This window comes from Anas acuta, chromosome 2 (assembly GCF_963932015.1).
Source record: "Anas acuta chromosome 2, bAnaAcu1.1, whole genome shotgun sequence".
NCBI lineage: Eukaryota > Metazoa > Chordata > Aves > Anseriformes > Anatidae > Anas > Anas acuta.
Window position 1 is genome coordinate 44,371,413 of NC_088980.1, and position 16,049 is coordinate 44,387,461.

General features: G+C 38.7%; 1 protein-coding gene and 2 long non-coding RNA genes across 5 annotated transcripts in view; 2 read left to right on the forward strand and 1 right to left on the reverse strand.

Moving 5' to 3' along the window:
- The window catches only part of LOC137852617 (uncharacterized), a 556-nt gene extending 294 nt beyond the window's left edge, over positions 1-262 (reverse strand). Inside the window, exon 1 of the long non-coding RNA XR_011093961.1 lies at positions 123-262. This is a non-coding gene — a long non-coding RNA (uncharacterized lncRNA). The remainder of the gene's footprint in view (positions 1-122) is intronic.
- METTL6 (methyltransferase 6, tRNA N3-cytidine) overlaps positions 1-7,356 on the forward strand; it is an 8,113-nt gene extending 757 nt beyond the window's left edge. For 2 of the 3 annotated variants that reach the window (XM_068674521.1, XM_068674522.1), the window contains exons 2-6: positions 722-1,106; positions 1,773-1,907; positions 2,927-3,097; positions 4,695-4,836; positions 6,869-7,356. In XM_068674521.1, the coding sequence (XP_068530622.1) occupies positions 825-1,106; positions 1,773-1,907; positions 2,927-3,097; positions 4,695-4,836; positions 6,869-7,017 (879 nt within the window). In that variant the 5' untranslated portion in view covers positions 722-824 and the 3' untranslated portion in view covers positions 7,018-7,356. Of the gene's footprint in view, positions 1-142; positions 285-721; positions 1,107-1,772; positions 1,908-2,926; positions 3,098-4,694; positions 4,837-6,868 lie in introns of those variants that run through there. The other variant, XM_068674520.1, reaches the window with a different exon arrangement.
- A 1,848-nt stretch (positions 7,357-9,204) lies between these two features.
- LOC137851705 (uncharacterized) lies at positions 9,205-15,838 on the forward strand. The gene is made up of 3 exons (XR_011093375.1): positions 9,205-9,386; positions 10,887-10,955; positions 12,092-15,838. It is a non-coding gene; the product is annotated as an uncharacterized lncRNA (long non-coding RNA).
- The last annotated feature ends 211 nt before the right edge of the window (positions 15,839-16,049 follow it).

Sequence of the window (16,049 nt, forward strand, 5' to 3'; positions counted from 1 at the left end):
TTTTTTTTTTATGGCAAGGCAGAAGTCACAACTGGCTTAACATCAGCCAGAAGATTTGGATCACAGCCTTTGAAGAGCTCTTTCATTGCTCCATTTTTCTTAACCCGTAGAAAAAAAACAACACCTGCGATTGTCCAAACGGGTGCGGATCCTCAGGAAGAGGCAGGGGAAGGAGTGCTGACAAGGGCTGGCCACCGGCCTTGCCACCGTGCAGGTTTTGCTCTGTTGCCCAAGTGACGCGGTGTTACGAGTGCTGATGGTTTCACCAGTGTTTTCTCTCTGAGGTGAGAACAGGAAGGAGAAATGCTGACACGAGTACAGCAGCTTGTTTTACCAATCTAGTGGCACTCCATGTCATCTGGTTTTCGGTTACTGTTTTTTTTCTGAGGTGTTGCTAACTGGAGTTCACAAGAAACAAAGCCCTTCCTCTCCTTTTAAAGTCATTTTAATGAAATAAGTTTAGAGCTGCCACATCTTTCTCTCTCTCTCTCTCTCTTTTTTTTTTTTTTTTTTTACTATGCAGAAAGTAGACCAGCAGACTCTTTTAAGTATCTTCTTTAACTTTGAAATCAGTGTGATTGCTGTTAGTTTGGGTGGAATATTGAAATTACAATAAGTCAGATGTTTTTGCAGTCCATCATGTTTGAGGTACCACCATAAAGCCCAAATAAGTGCACGCTGTAACTCTTCCTCCCTTTTTTTTTTTTTCTTCTGCTTCTAGATCCTTGGTTATTTTACCCAAGTTAAGTGATGGAAATAGATGTTAAAGAAATGAAAATCACCCTTGGGTCTTTGCTATTCATATCTGTGTGAAAGATTCAAGGATGCTCCATGAAAACACATCGGCTGATTGCTTAGACACAGTAACAACAGGTACTGAAGATGGGGCTTTCCAAAGAAAAGGCCATAGTACAAGAATTCTTAGCCCAGAAGAGGTTGAGAGACTGGCAAAAGATCAGGTTTTGGTGTCTGAGTTCAAGCAGCTGAAACTGGAAAAAGAGGCACAGAAGAATTGGGATCTGTTTTACAAAAGAAACAGCACCAACTTCTTTAAAGACAGACATTGGACAACCAGAGAGTTTGAAGAGTTAAAAGCATGTCGGGAGGTGAGCCTTGTACACTTTCTCTGTAAGAGACAGATCGATTGTTTTCAAATGATTTAAAATACTTCTAATTAAGCCCTTAAGGCAGGAGCTCTCACGCATTAAGTATGCAGTGACCTGCGTAGCCTCTCTTCATATCAAAGATACCTTCTCAGAATCAGGTGCATCAGGTCAGTTTAAAGTTGACCCATGTGGATACTAAGAATGGAATCTAGAACACAGAGAGTCTATTTAGGACACATGTCTATTTGGTAATACGATGTTTAAAGCTGCAAGTTGGAGCACTTCGGAACACAGCTTTAAAGAAGAGCACCCAGAATTACAGGCTAATTGCAAAACATCATTAAGGGGAATAGTCAGATGCATCTGTTGTTCTTTATTATCTGAATGAGACATGACAGAAATGGTACAGCAATCTGTTTAGTCATCTACCCCTTAAGTAAGTAATTAATAAACATTAATACATTCTAAAAGGATTTGTAATTTTGCAAAAATCAGGATTCTTCTTCTGTAGTGTCAAGATTATCCAATGGATGGCTACTTCAGTTTCTGAATCAATGGTAATTAAACTTGATTATAGCTTTTAATATGCTGATTGAACAGTGACTCTGCTGGTATTATGAGGAAAACAAAAATGATGTGCTTTGTTTTGGATGTCTTCTTCCCCAGTTTGCAGATCAGAAACTGACCATTCTGGAAGCTGGCTGTGGGGTTGGGAACTGCTTGTTTCCGCTCTTGGAAGAAGATCTGAACATTTTTGTGTATGCCTGTGATTTCTCTCCCAGAGCTGTGGAGTATGTGAAGGTTGGTGTAATGTTTGGAACCTCTTGTAGAGTGTCCTTAGAAGCTTATGAAATTACAAATGACTGGAGTGACAGACTTCTCTTGCCTTTCTTTATGTATGAAGAGTAGACTAGATCTGTCAAAAAATTTAGATTAATCTGTTACATAGAATCATAGAATGATTAAGGTTGGAAAAGACCTCCAAGATCATCTGGTCCAAACATCCTCCTACCACCAATGTCACCCACTAAGCCACATCTCTAAGACCAAACTTTCCTTAAACACCCCCAGGGACGGTGACTCCACCACTTCCCTGGGCAACCCGTTCCAATCTTAACCGCTCTATCTGACAAGAAATTTCTCCTGATTTCCAACCTGAACCTACCCTGAATGACCAGTAATAAAGTCCTAAGTCTGGTGTGAACAGGCAAACGAAAGCTGTGCGTCCCCAGAGGCAGAGGAGAGTCTGGCAAGTGATTTTGACCCTTAGTTAAACTTCCTCAAATAGGTTCAGTGTAGCACCCAAACCCATCTCACAGCACTGGAAATAAGGCCAGGCACCTCTGAGCACTCCATGGCCACAGAAGAGCCGCTGTGGGAGGCAGTCAGTGGCAGGGCCCCCATCGGCTGCCTCTGCCTCCAGCCTGACCAGCATGGCCCTGCAGAATGACCCGGGTACTACAGCCCCCTCGCAAGCACAAATGCCATCAGCTATCCCTAGGGCTGTCATGAAAGCCTTCTTTTAACAGTATTTCTATATTTTTTAAAAATAGAAGCAGCAGTAAAACAGAAATGGTATGTTTTCTGAATTGTCATAACACACATTCCTTCTCGACTTCCTGAGAACAGTCTCTTCTAGAAGTTGTAGTTTCACTTGCAGTATCCAGCAATGGATTTCATGTTGTATTAGTCACTTAGTGGATGTTTATGTTCTTTTGCCACCATCTTTTGTGTTGTTCTACTAATTATATTTTAACTTCTTTTTGAATTAACAAATGCTGCTAATTTTAAGTGAAAGCATGCCCTTTTCATTCTCCCAGAAAAATTCCTTATACAGCACTGAAAGATGCAAAGTGTTCCAGTGTGATCTTACCAAAGATGACCTTCTAGAAAATATACCAGCAGATTCCGTGGATGTTGTCACTCTTATATTTGTTCTTTCTGCCATTCATCCTGACAAAATGCATCTTGTCTTGAAGAACATTTACAAGGTAAGTATTTTAACATCTTATTTTACAGCCTTTAAAGAACTTACATGCTTTTTATCTTGAAAGTACAATTTTATTCTGTGAAAATAGCACCACTTGTAATGGTGATTTGTAATTAACATTGTATTCATGGAAAGTATTTAGTTATTTTGCCTTGTATGAGGGCTAAACTTTGTTTTGCAATGTTTTTTCTTCTCATGGTACTGTGAAGTGGTTTGAATTCTAATCTAATGTATGTTATGAACACAAGAAAATGGTATCTTGAAGATGGGACTTGTGCTTCAGGGTTGTATGATACAAATAATGTTTATGGATTGCTGAAATGTCTGTGTTGATAAGATACGGATGACAGCGAGCCATAATTGACTTCCAGAAGATACAGTGACTTGCAGTTGGAACATTATTGTTATTATTAAACACGCTTGACCTGTGGTCATTCAGAAATGGCATGCTCAGAGATTAATGTTAATCTAGAGAGATTTAGCTCTCTGGACTGCCTTTGTTGGTTGATGGGCTAGGATAGGCCCTCACAGAGGGCAGTTTCAGAACAATCACAATTCAAATGTTTTAATTTCTCTGAGGTGAGCTTGAGTTATATATTGACTGCAGAGGGACATAGCCAACTTATTTTTTTACGTGTGTATATTTTTTTTATGTTATCAGATGTCCTGTTCATTTTATCATCAGTAGTTTGAAAAAGGAATGTTAGATTTTTTTTTTCATGCAACTCCAAACATTTTTTAAAGGTGGGATTGGTTCATAGCTCATGTACATGAAAAGGATAATTATTGTTTCTTTGTGGAGATATCTGGCTCATTTGTAGGTTTCTGCACAAAGTTGCAAGTGGTAAATATTCCTACAGCTGGCATTTGTTGAGGTAGGAAAGTTGCATGCATCAAAAGTCTAAAGTCAGAATGGCTAATGGCTGTGTATTTCTAAATACTGAACTCTTTATAGCTTGATTTCTTTATTGAAGAGCTATTAAAAACCAAACCAAACCAAAACAAAAAAACAATCTCACCTGCAGACCATTTTCCTGAAATTGTTCCTTTTTTATTTCTTATTATATTGCAATACCATTTCCCTGAAATTGTTCCTTTTTTATTTCTTATTATGTTGCAACTTTTTTTCCTTCTCACATTGAAAACATGTTATTGTATTCTAAATTTTATGTGGCAACATTGTGTGCTAGACTGTATGCTAGCCAGCAAAGAAAATGCCCTGTTATGACTTCACTGTTATTGTTGAACTGTACATTTATTTCTTTGCTTTTGAAGAGCATTGCAAAAAGCTTATTTAGCTGATCAGCATCCAAACAGGTATCTTAAAATACTTCATACCCTAGCGTTCATGGGGAAAAAATAATTTTGTAAGAGCTAACAATCCAGTTTTATATAACATTTTTGTTGCACAGGGAGTGAATTCAAAATATATATTGCTTGTGCACTTAACACGTTAGGATACCTTGACTTAGTTATGTGTGTGTCTATATGTGTAAATAAACATACATATGTATGTTATATACATACATATATACATATATATATATATATGGCTAAATCAATCTGTCTTATTAAAGCATGTATGTATTACATGACAGGTGTTGAAACCAGGCAAGTGTGTCCTGTTCAGAGACTACGGACTGTATGATCATGCAATGCTCAGGTTTAAATCTGGCAGCAAACTTGGAGAACACTTTTATGTTAGACAAGATGGGACAAGAGCATATTTTTTTACTGAAGGTAAGACATATTGTGAAGTGTTTTCTTTTCTCTGAATCATATCTACAGTGCTGAGAAGTTTGTGCAGACATCCTGTTGAGATAGCTGTGGTTACTCTGCCCTCTGTTTCTTCATAAAAATGATGCAAAAAGCGTTTCCATTTGATACAGTATTTAAACAGTCTTTTTGTTCTGTCACTGCTCTGAATGCTTTAGGAAGAGTAGTAATTGTTGCAGTTTACTGGTGGGTAAATGGAAGCACAGAGACATGAAGGAATTTGCTTAGACTCTCAAAATGAATTGAGATTATAGCTCACCTCCTAACTCACAATTCTCGTGCTAAACTTTACTGAACCGTTACTTCCCCATATCAAATATAGGGCATTGTGTCATAAGAGCTGTGTGTTTATTTCTCTGGGCTCTTTGTTCTTTTAGTCTAAAGCAAAACACAGCCACTGAAGAGACCAATTTGAAGCCAAGCAAATGTTGTTCATATTTTACGACATAATGTATTACCTAATTGCTTCTGATATATAAAAACCATTAATCATGTCTGGGCTCTTTCTATTCTTTATGGGACAATGATGAAATCTAAGATAATGCAGGCTGTTCTCCAGCTTCATTGAAGCATTTCTACAACTATTATTTACTGAGTGATTTTTAGTTCTACTTAAACAATTAGCTCTTAAAAAAGAATGGATGCTAAAGGGACCAAATTAAAAAGAAAACGACCTATCAGTGGAATTTTAAAACTCATTATGTGTTAGGATTTGTTTCTGAATGAGAAATTCCTTGCTAGTGTGAATGTGTGCTTTGGGGGAAGAATTACGGTAGGGAGGGGAGAAGAGGAAGGAAGGAAGAAGAAAGAGAACTGATCTGTTAGCAATTGTTTTGCCTTGGGCTGGTCTGTGACTCTCTCATGGACCACTTCTGCTCCTGCTTCTAATCCTTTATGATCTCATTCATCTCACTGCTTTTCATACACATTTTGCTTAATGCCTGAGAATTCTTTGGTCACAGGGAATGTGAGTCCATCATTCTTGCACAGTTTGGAACCAGTGCTTTTTTCTTTCATTTAGCAGAGGCACTACGCTGGTACACCAGCTAATTACTGCATGGGATGATTTGAATTATGCCCATTTGCAATGTATCTGGCCTCAGATAACACCACTGATCTTCCATGGCAGCAAATCCATTCTTCCACTGTTTGAAATAATCTTAAATTTCTGGAGGAGTGTGTGATTGTAATTCTGTTTTATGAAGAAATTGAACAGGTCCTATAATGAGATTTCAATTGATGCACAATTAACAACTGTTTATTTTTATTTCATTGATGTGGATCTCCCATTTTAAACACACACTGTTTACAGCCAGTTCACGTTCTTTCATGATGGGTTTAAGTTGATAAAATCCTGCATTACTGCCAAAGTGGGTGTTCTCCAAGTCAATAGTATGGGCAGCCCTCTCTGTTGCTTAGGTCACCTTGTTTGTGAGGCAATTCTGCCTTTCCAAATGAAGATATGCTTTGAGTGAGATTCTTTTGTTTATGAGAAATACTTTCAGTTCAACCTAGTGGAGGCTTGGTACCACCAAACCCACCTTGGGTGATATTCTTTCTCGAGCAGAGATGCATTTGTAAGGCTGGATCACCCCTGGAATATTTGGAGTAGGTGATGTATTCAGCTAGTGAAGGCCAGCTGCACAAAGCAAAAAATATACTCCTGTTGGTCACGGGGAGAATGAGGAGGCACAATAAAAAATTACAGATGTGGCAAGTTTTGGAAACTAAACTGGGTTTAGTTCCTTTCCTGAGCTTACATCCCACTTTTGCAAGCTGTTTTGCTTAAGTAGATGTTTCCAGAGGAGTCCTGTATTGATTTTATTCAGTACAAGTGCAGCAGTCTGCTTGCATAGAACAGCTTGAAATCCCAAGGCACGTGTGATCTTTCATGCTCTAACACATAAGAACATATGCTTATATAAATGCTGAGTAGTGTTTTAAAAGTTGCTTAGACAGGGTTTTTAATCTTTTTTTTTTTTTTTTTGTCTTTTAGAGTTCTTGTCTCAGCTCTTCAAGTCTGAGGGATATGAGCAAGTGGTCAATGAATATGTGCACCGAGAAACTGTGAATAGGAAAGAAGACTTGCGTGTTCCAAGAGTTTTTCTTCAAAGCAAATTTCAAAAGCCTTTCAGTAAGACGTAAGTCTTGCTGATTAGCAATAGTGTTGCCAATAGCATGTAGTTTTTCCTTGTACATGCTCATCTGTTCGGTAAACCAGAAGTGACTCCATCCAGTAACTCTTGGTGGATTTTGCCCTCAGATATGAAATACGGATGTTAATTCTAATTAAAATTTAAGAGGTTTTGCAAAACAGGACCCTGCTGAGTATCTGCATCTTGTTTTTAAAGTAAAACCTATGCAGCATTGTTGGAGGATCAGGTAAAACAGACTAAATATTTTTTAACTTTAAGCTCTAGTTTTCATTATTTACTGGTATAATTGTTCTTATTTCCATTTTTATTAAAAACGATTTTAAAATAAGTATTTTTTGTTTCCTATAATTTATTTTTATTGTTGACTTGTTAATGTTCCGGTATTTCATCTGCTTTCAGCACTCGTAGGGCTTTTGAGTGTAACTTCTTAGATATGGGAATGAAACAGGCTCAGTCACTAGTATTTTTTTTTAAAGCTGCTTCAGTATTTTAATAATAATCTTCTTAATGTTCTCAGCATTTTGATATGTTTACACATGTTTATTTTAAATATGTTCCTAATTTATCTGATTTCATGCTTGAAGGAAGTTGTTAAAAGATCAGTTTGTCTTCATCCCTAATTAATTTCAGATGTTCTTCATTTGCTGAACAGAAACAGTTGAGGTTTTCCAAGTCAGTTTCCCGTTTGAAACTGAAATTTGTAGGCCAGAAGTACTTTATTTTATATTAATTGTATTCTGCTTCTCCTTTCCTGAGCAGAGGTCTTAACTCTTTGCTGTCATTATCAGGCAAGGTGTTGGTCTTTGCTGTTCCTACCACCAAAAGGTGTCGTACTGATGCTCTGCCTCAGGCTCTCACAGACTTGACTGCATGAAGAAAATTCATCCTTTCCCTTTGACATCCCCATCTGTTTGCACTGCAGAACCTCGTGTTTGTTCTTGGATGATAAAAATCTCACAAACACATCTGGATCTTTCACCTGCATTTTGAGCAGCTGCTCTGCAGCAGAGAAAGCTCAGAAGTATCTGGTGACTTGTGCAATGGGCAGTGCTGCTCTTGTGTAATGCACACAAGTTGCAACAGGGGAGATTTTAGTGAAACACTAGGATTTTGGGGGGAGGGGGAGGGAAGGCACTGGGACAGGGCCAGAGAGGTTGTGGAACCTCTGTCCTGGGAAATACTGAGCAACTGAGTGGGCAAGGCCTTGAACAACCTGTTTGAGTGGCCGTGGTCTGAGCAGGGAGCTGATCTCTTGCACTAGAAATTGCTGTGTGATCGTATGACTCAGGCTGTTGTTCCACTGGGCTTGTGTGTAGCTAGATGACCTAGTCATATTCCTCTGATACGGATCAGAGGCGTTTGCCTGTGCTTGTGACAAGCTATCTGTAATGTGATACTGTATTTTTATCAGCACTTACACTGGCTCTGTGTACGGAGAGAAAGAAGTAATAATTTTCCAGCATAAAGCCTACTGTTACAAAGTTAACCAGCCAGATTTTTTTATTTTATTTTATTTTTAACAAATGGAAGCTGCCAGAGGTCTTATGCAGTTTAGATGTTTGTAAATAAATTTGCAGCAAATCATTATTTTTTTTTAATGATACCATGAGCCGCAAAGCTGGATTTATTGTGTCATCAAACTTGGGCCTCAGAGGAAAAAGCGATTAAACCATGCAATTCTCCTAATGATTCTTTGAGGATGGTTATTACATGACATCTCCTTAGTTTATGGAGAGTATCATCCTGGGGATTTATGTATTACTGACCCCTACTGTGCAACCCATTAGCACTTTCTGCCATATGAGTAATAAGTGTCTAGTAACATTTATAGTAAATGGAAAAATATATTAAGAAGAGGGGTATAACAGTGATAGCTTTATTATAATCTGAGCAATCATCATTTTGTAGCTTCCCTTAGCAAATGTTCATCTTTAGTACAGCAGTTCTGCAATGGCTGGAGGTAGCCTGAGATCTCTTGATTTTAGTGCAGTCTGGATCCTGCAACATCGATGTCCTACAGGCCTGAATGTTTGGTCATTTAGAGTACACAGCACGTAAATGAGACCAGCCCTCTTTATCACTTTGGCATGTGACTCAGCATTTGCAACGGCAAGTGCACTGAAGTGAACATCCCAAAAAAGGAACTGAAATGTAGGCAAGTATAAAAAAAAAAAAAAGAAAAAAGTTTTGAGTCAACTTGCTAGACTTAATAGCAGAATGCAATTGACTTCCTTTTTTACACTGGACTAAATGTTTTTTTTGAACAAGAATACACCTTTCAGTGGCTGTAGCTTCAGTGTTTCTGTGTGGTTCTGCTGAAGGAACTGCTGTCACTTTTTGTATAGGACACACTCAAAGGTAAGCAGTAGTAGAATTTGGTTTTCTTCTCATTCATTCTCATCTCCAGTCAGACCTGGAAAAGAAAGTACCCAGCTACTCACAAAAAGTCTGCCAGCTGTAGTTGTCATAAAGCAGAGGTTAGTTTGAGATGAGTGGTCAGAAAGCTTTATTAAGTTTTCATACCTCTGCTTCCGTGAACCCCAAATCATGGCAAGCTTTTTCAACTGTGGTAAAGTTGGGGGAAGTTGAAGGAGCTTGAAGAAGTCCTTGCATCATCCTGTGAGACGTGATAACCGAAGGGATGCATGTGGCTGTTGTGGTGCTGAATAAAGTGTCCGTACTCACCCCCACCCCTTCAGCCTTTGCAAGCCCATGTAAGCTCACCAGAGGCACAATGTGCTAAGGACAGCTCTACCTGGAACCCTCACCTGAAGAACTCTTCTTAGGGAGGCAAGTTAATAAGGGTTAATAGTCTCAAAAGGACTTGGAAAAAAAACACCGTGCACCGAATTGTGCTCACCTTGCACAAACAAGCTACTATGCCATCGCTGTAATGAAAATATTGATCGTTCTTTGATTCGAGTTACCTTCAATCAGTGGGGGCTGCTGAGACTGAATTAATTGTCTGCAGAAAACCTTCCTAAGCTGAGCTGGCTGCTGATCCAGCAAGTATAATCAGTAAGATACTTCATGCTACCACCCTGTTCTGAGCAATACTTAGAAATAATTATCTAAACAGTGGGACTATGAAAGCCTGATTTTGTGTGTGTGTGCGTTTAAGATTTGTTGTGCTGTGATGACATTATCTAATGTTTAATAAAGTGTGAACTCTGGCTAAAGCTTTTCCTGCAGTTAGGAAATCCTAAAGTCTCTCTTCTGTGTGATTCTCCAATGTCTGGAATTGAAGAGTGTATATTAAGAGAATGTTAATGTGCCATTCTCAGTAAGGACATGATCCTTTTGGCTATTTTCATCAAATTTACAGAAATATAATGTCTTTCTGTCATTCTGTGACCTTTACTATTCTGTCAAATTTGGTTGATATTGGCCAATGTGTTTGAAGACTGGCTAAGACTAGACAGAAATCCACACATATATTGGGCATACAATACATGGGTATTGTATGCATGGGTAAGCTCTGTTTCCTTAGGAATATGGGCAGCTGAGACAAATTCACTTGAACTTTGAAGTAGTGGTTCATCTGAAAGCTAAAACACTATTTCTGTGCATCTTTCATGCATCTGAATGTTCCTGGGGTTCCAAAGACATGATGTTTAAGCAGTTAATACAACATTATCCCCATGGTTGAATGTGCATCATTCCTATGAAACAAAGTGCTATAAATTCGGGACCTGAAAATCTAGCATCTGTAAGCATAAGCAGTGAATTGTAAAACATACAGCCTGGGTTGCGTGAGAAGAAACTGGTATATGGAACTGAAAGGTCACGTGTAGGCCTAACTGGTGTTCCTGGGTTTTGTTTGCTCGTTTATTTTGTGTTGTTTTTAGTTTCTGGAAGAGTTCTGTGAAAGACCTGTGTTTGAAGAAGAAATCAGTGGTGAGAACCAGTATGTGGCAGAGGAAAAAGGTAAGATTATGTTTAAGGTTATAGGAGGCAAAACAAGTTTTCTGAGTCTGATAGGCCAGGAGCGATATACAATTAAATGAGTTGCTCACCTAAAAGGTAAAATTTTGGGAATGAAAGCCTGCAGCTTCCAAAACTAGACTAACAGTACAGGCAGACAGAAGGGAAACATCTAATTGTGTACAATATTAGCAATACACTCAGGATATTCTGGGAAGCAGAATTTTATACTGGAAAGATGTGTGTGAAGATACGGCTATTGAAAATAGGTAAGTCTTTGTTTATGGATTTTTACCTTCCATAGTGTAGCAATAATGATTTTTTTGCTGGTTATGCTTGTTATTATTAGGAAACATTGCGAGCTATTTTGAACATTTGGGAGCAAATATTTACCAGTTATACATTCTGCAAAAAGATCTGACTCTGGGGTGCAGTTGATTCAGGATATGAGTATGTTTGCACTCCGTATTTGTAATATGAGTTCGTTTATTAGAGCAAAGGCAGATGGTGAGTCTTTACCACGGGGAGGCACACAGAGGCATCGCTTGCAAAAATCAAAGCTATTAGCCAGGTAAAATGTTTCATTAGAGAACTGTTTTTCATTCCTTCTTCCCAAGCTGATGTGCACCATTCATGGTGTTTGCACGGGAGAGAAAATACTGCTGCTGTGAAATCGGGGAAGACAAGGGCATGAAGAAAAGCCTGTGTGATTTTTCCAAAAGACAAGTGATTTTGTGTACCTCTACTTAATAATCCTAGGTTAGGAACACTTACCCTCTTTTCCAGCAACTCTCAAAGCTCATCTTAGGAAAATTTTGATTGATTTTGAAGGTCCTATCAACTCCAGCTCACATTCGCAACATCTGTAGTATCCACTGAACCTGCAACTGGAATAACTGAGGGTACTCATAGGAAAATTCAGAGAGCAAACAAGCCACAGCCTGCCTATTGCCTGGACTCCACTGAATATTTGTCTACAGTCTGCTTCTCTGGACCCCTACTTAGTAGACTTTAAATACCTGAAAAGCTGCTCTTCAGTGAGGTAATATCTTCACACGTATGGGATTGTTATACATCTGACATTTAAAGATTTTGATGCTACTTTTCATTCATTATCCTTCTTTATTTTTTTTCCCTAGATTTGGCTTCAAGCTTTTATATGAAAGGTGATACTTCACTGGAATATTTTATCATCAAAAGGAAGCCTTTTAAACATACCAGACCTGCTGCTGTTATGCTAAAACCCTAATGTTCAAAGGAGAGAGGGAAGGCGTGTGGTTGGGAGGAAAAAAGGGTTGTTTTCTACATGAATACAATAAATGCTCTATTCCACTTGTTTTATTAGTGAAACCAACTTCATAGGAATGTAAAATACCGTGAAGAAGCCACAAAACCACTACAACTATCCCTTTCTGAACTACCTTCAGAAACATTGTTTTGAAACTCTTAGCAGTGACCAGCTGGCTTCAGTATCTAAACACTCAATTTGCCTTCTGGACTGCTGTGTCATATTCATCAGGACCTGGCCCCAGGGAACATGAAATTTGTCACCTTTTGTCTGGACAGATGTGAATTACTAGTTGTAAGTTGAACATGAAGATGTTCTAGTGTCTCAACCTGTTACAGCAGCATACCTCCAGCAACCATCAGGATCTTCTTGATCTTGTCTGAGACACAATGGCCAAGAGAATGCCTATTAAAAATAAGCGTAAAACTCAGAAGAGAGAAGAACCTTCTTTAAAGTAAACTGAAACAATCAAGCTGCTGCAGAGCCAGAGTGTCTTTTAGAAATACTGAAAAATCTTCCTCTTCCAAACAGCCTTTCCCCTATACACAAATATTAGCCTTTCCTTTTACTTGAGGGACCCTTCCAAGCCAGTAACTAAAGGGTTAAAAACAAACAAACAAACCCCACACCCATAACCTTAAGGAAAAGAAAATATCACAAGCAGACTTTACAACAGAAATTACAAATATTCCTTACAACAGAGTAATGTTGTTCTCAAAGGCTCACTGAAGACAGGATGAGTTTCTTAATTAATACTGAGTTATTACCTTGATTTCATAATGCATGCTTTGTACTTCATCTATACAAACTTATGTGAGATCTCTGACTAATTTGGCCAGCTATAATAGATCAGTGAGAGAGAATGACTGCTAGTTACAACAGATCTTGAGATGTGTGAGTACTTTTTTAAAAAGAAAGGTGTCTTGTGAATGACTGAATATTTATTTCTGCAATTTCACCGACAAACTGAAGGAACAAGACTTCTTTGTCTGTGCTAGCAGCAATGTGATTTATTCACATGCCAGGGCTGCCTATCTGTTGGCAGTAAATGCGATGTCAGGCAGCATTATTTAGTACTGCAATAAAAGTCCAAAGATTAATATCTTTAAAAAAAAAAAAAAAAGTAGTAACTTTCAAAAATTTAATGAAAAAGAGCTAGAATGTGTCTGGCAAGCTTGAAAAGCTTGCAAGTGAAACTGTAGCTGCAACAGTGGCATTACTCATGTTTACGTACCAAATAAAGCTGAAGATGTGCAGCGCCAGACTTTGCTCCAGGGGCACTCAAATAAATGGTTTTGCAGCACAGGTAGCAGCCGTATAACTGTCTGTTACTGTGACGATACAGTTTTCTTTCATAAAGTCTTGTGGCTGGTTGGAAATCTGCTGCTGTTGACTACATTCATAAATATGAATGAATTGTGAGTCTCACTGTGAAATTCGCTTTTGTGGCTTGCCTTGACATTTCCTGGAGCCTTTAACATTGTATATCCTTAGTTTAGCTGTGCTTTTATTGCCATTGATTTTTATGGTGAATGTGTTGAATATTACAGGAGGTAGAAAGAAATATAAAGTGTTGAAAAATTGGATTGTACAGGGCTACAGGAGAGTCCCTGGAACTGGAGTGAATGGAGCCCAAATATTAAGTTTAACACATGGCTTCTTCCAAAGAAGATTTCAGGAAAGAAATTCTTCACTATTAGGGTGAGAGAAGCTGTGGATGCCCCATCCCTAGAAATGTTAGCCCCATCCCTAGCCACACTGGACGGGGCTTCAAGCAACCTGGTTTAGTGGGAGGTGTTGCTGCCCATAGCAGGGGTTTGGAATGAGGTGATCTTCAAGGTCCCTTCCAACCCAACCCATTCGTGATCCTATGAATTGGAAAGATGAGCACAGACAACTCTGCTGTTGGTTTCATTGATCACTAAGCTTTGCCTCTCACTTCTTGCCCTGTGTAGGGAGGAGAGAATGATCTTGGAGTGAAAAAATGGTGCATAGGAAGCCAGTAGCTGTTTTTGTCTCAGTTCTGTCTTCCTATTTTTCCTACTACTACATCAACTTTTTCAGAGTCTAGAGCTTGAAGAGGTAACCCTACAAAGCTACACAGAAAAGAAAAGGGTTGGGTAAAAGGGCAACACTGGAAAGTACTTCTCCAGATTGAAAATTGACACATTTTGTTCTTCACCTGAACTCTCCTGGTCTTCCCAGTCTGCTCCCGGTCAGAACTACAGCAATTCCAACCTTACTGTGTCTGTAGGGAGGATGGAGAGCTGGTGACCCCTGTGCTTGGAAGCCTGATGGATTTATAGCTTTAAACCCATTTATATTTGATAGTTTTAGAGCAACATGTCTTGCACTGCTCTTTGAAGTGCAGGCACAGAAGGAACATAGGTTTTAAAAAAGAATCTGACCTAGGAAAAGAAGGAAAGTTTGCCTGTCAATACTGGCTAGCAAAGTATACAGCTGGTGTGATGTGTATCTTTTGAGTAAGGGTAACATTAGGTATTGTATGCAATTCAGTGGAAAAGGAATTCTTGTACCACCAGTAAAATAGCTTCCTTCTCTGCAAGCTGTCTCTGTTTTGTTAAGACCTGGTCAGAAGCTGTCTTATGTTTTGTGCCTAAATGTGGAGATGTTATCACGAAGTTACTTATTTGTGCAAAAATTGGATTTTTTTTTCCCCTTCATAACCTGCTGCGTTAGACTAAAAAGGGTGGAGGGAAGGTGTTTGGAATTTTGTTCACAAGGTGGCAGCAGCTGCTAACCACAGAGCTGCCTTCCTTCTAACCCCAGCCTGAGCTGCTGTTTTAACTTTTAACACGGTGGTAGGAGGAGCTGGTAACGGTTATCTATAGACAAGACAGCTACAGTCTTTTCTTTAATGCTATTAAGTCCTTTTTTTGTTTACTATAATAGCTCTTGGATCTTGGAGAAGGGCCACAAAAGGTATTTAAAGAAAATACGGTTGTATTGCAGAGGTATTTGTTATTTAGACAATGTTGTTGGAATAATGTGAAGGAGACAGAAGTGAAATACCATTAACAGGTAACAGCAGCTGGGATCCTCTACCCCTGAGGTAATAATTGGTTGCATTGCTGATTTGCAGGTTGTTTCTGTGTAATGGGATTCCCCCTGAACTGTTACCCTAGAAACTGCAGTGATTTAAGACACAATTTTCAAAGCTTCGAAGTGCACACTTCCTTAATACAGTATTTTCTTAATCCCTCAAAAATACGAGACCAAACTCTGTTTATATGAACCATTTCCATCTTCTTCCTACTTCTTTTGTTTCATAGGTGAGCTGCTCTCCGGTTGAGCAGCATCAGAACTGCATAAGATGCACGTGACCAGAGAGGCTGTATCTTTTTCATTAATTACAGCATTGAACTCAGCTGTAGTTTAGTTTGCCATTTTGCATTTTTTTCTACTGTAGTAATCCCCATTTTGTCTCCAGCATGCCCTCCTCACTTAAAGGGAAAGAGGAAAAATAGAACAAAATTGCATTTACCTCTTGCTGGCTTTATATCTCATTTCAAACACTGTGTTTAGTATGCTGCCTGGTAACTGATTACTAATAAGCCACGATGTAAAACTGCATCAATCACATTTAATGCAGCAGTAATTCTTCTGGATATTTAGTATTTGAATTATTGTAAATGCTAATCATCTGTCGCTGCAGAAACCTATCTGTTTAAGAAAAAAAAATAAAAAATGAAGGCAGCTTGTCTGTATGCCTGTCTTTCATTTGCTTTTCTCTTTGTTTAGGACTAACCTATCTTTGTTTTCTGCACAAGTGAGTGGGATGAGCGGTA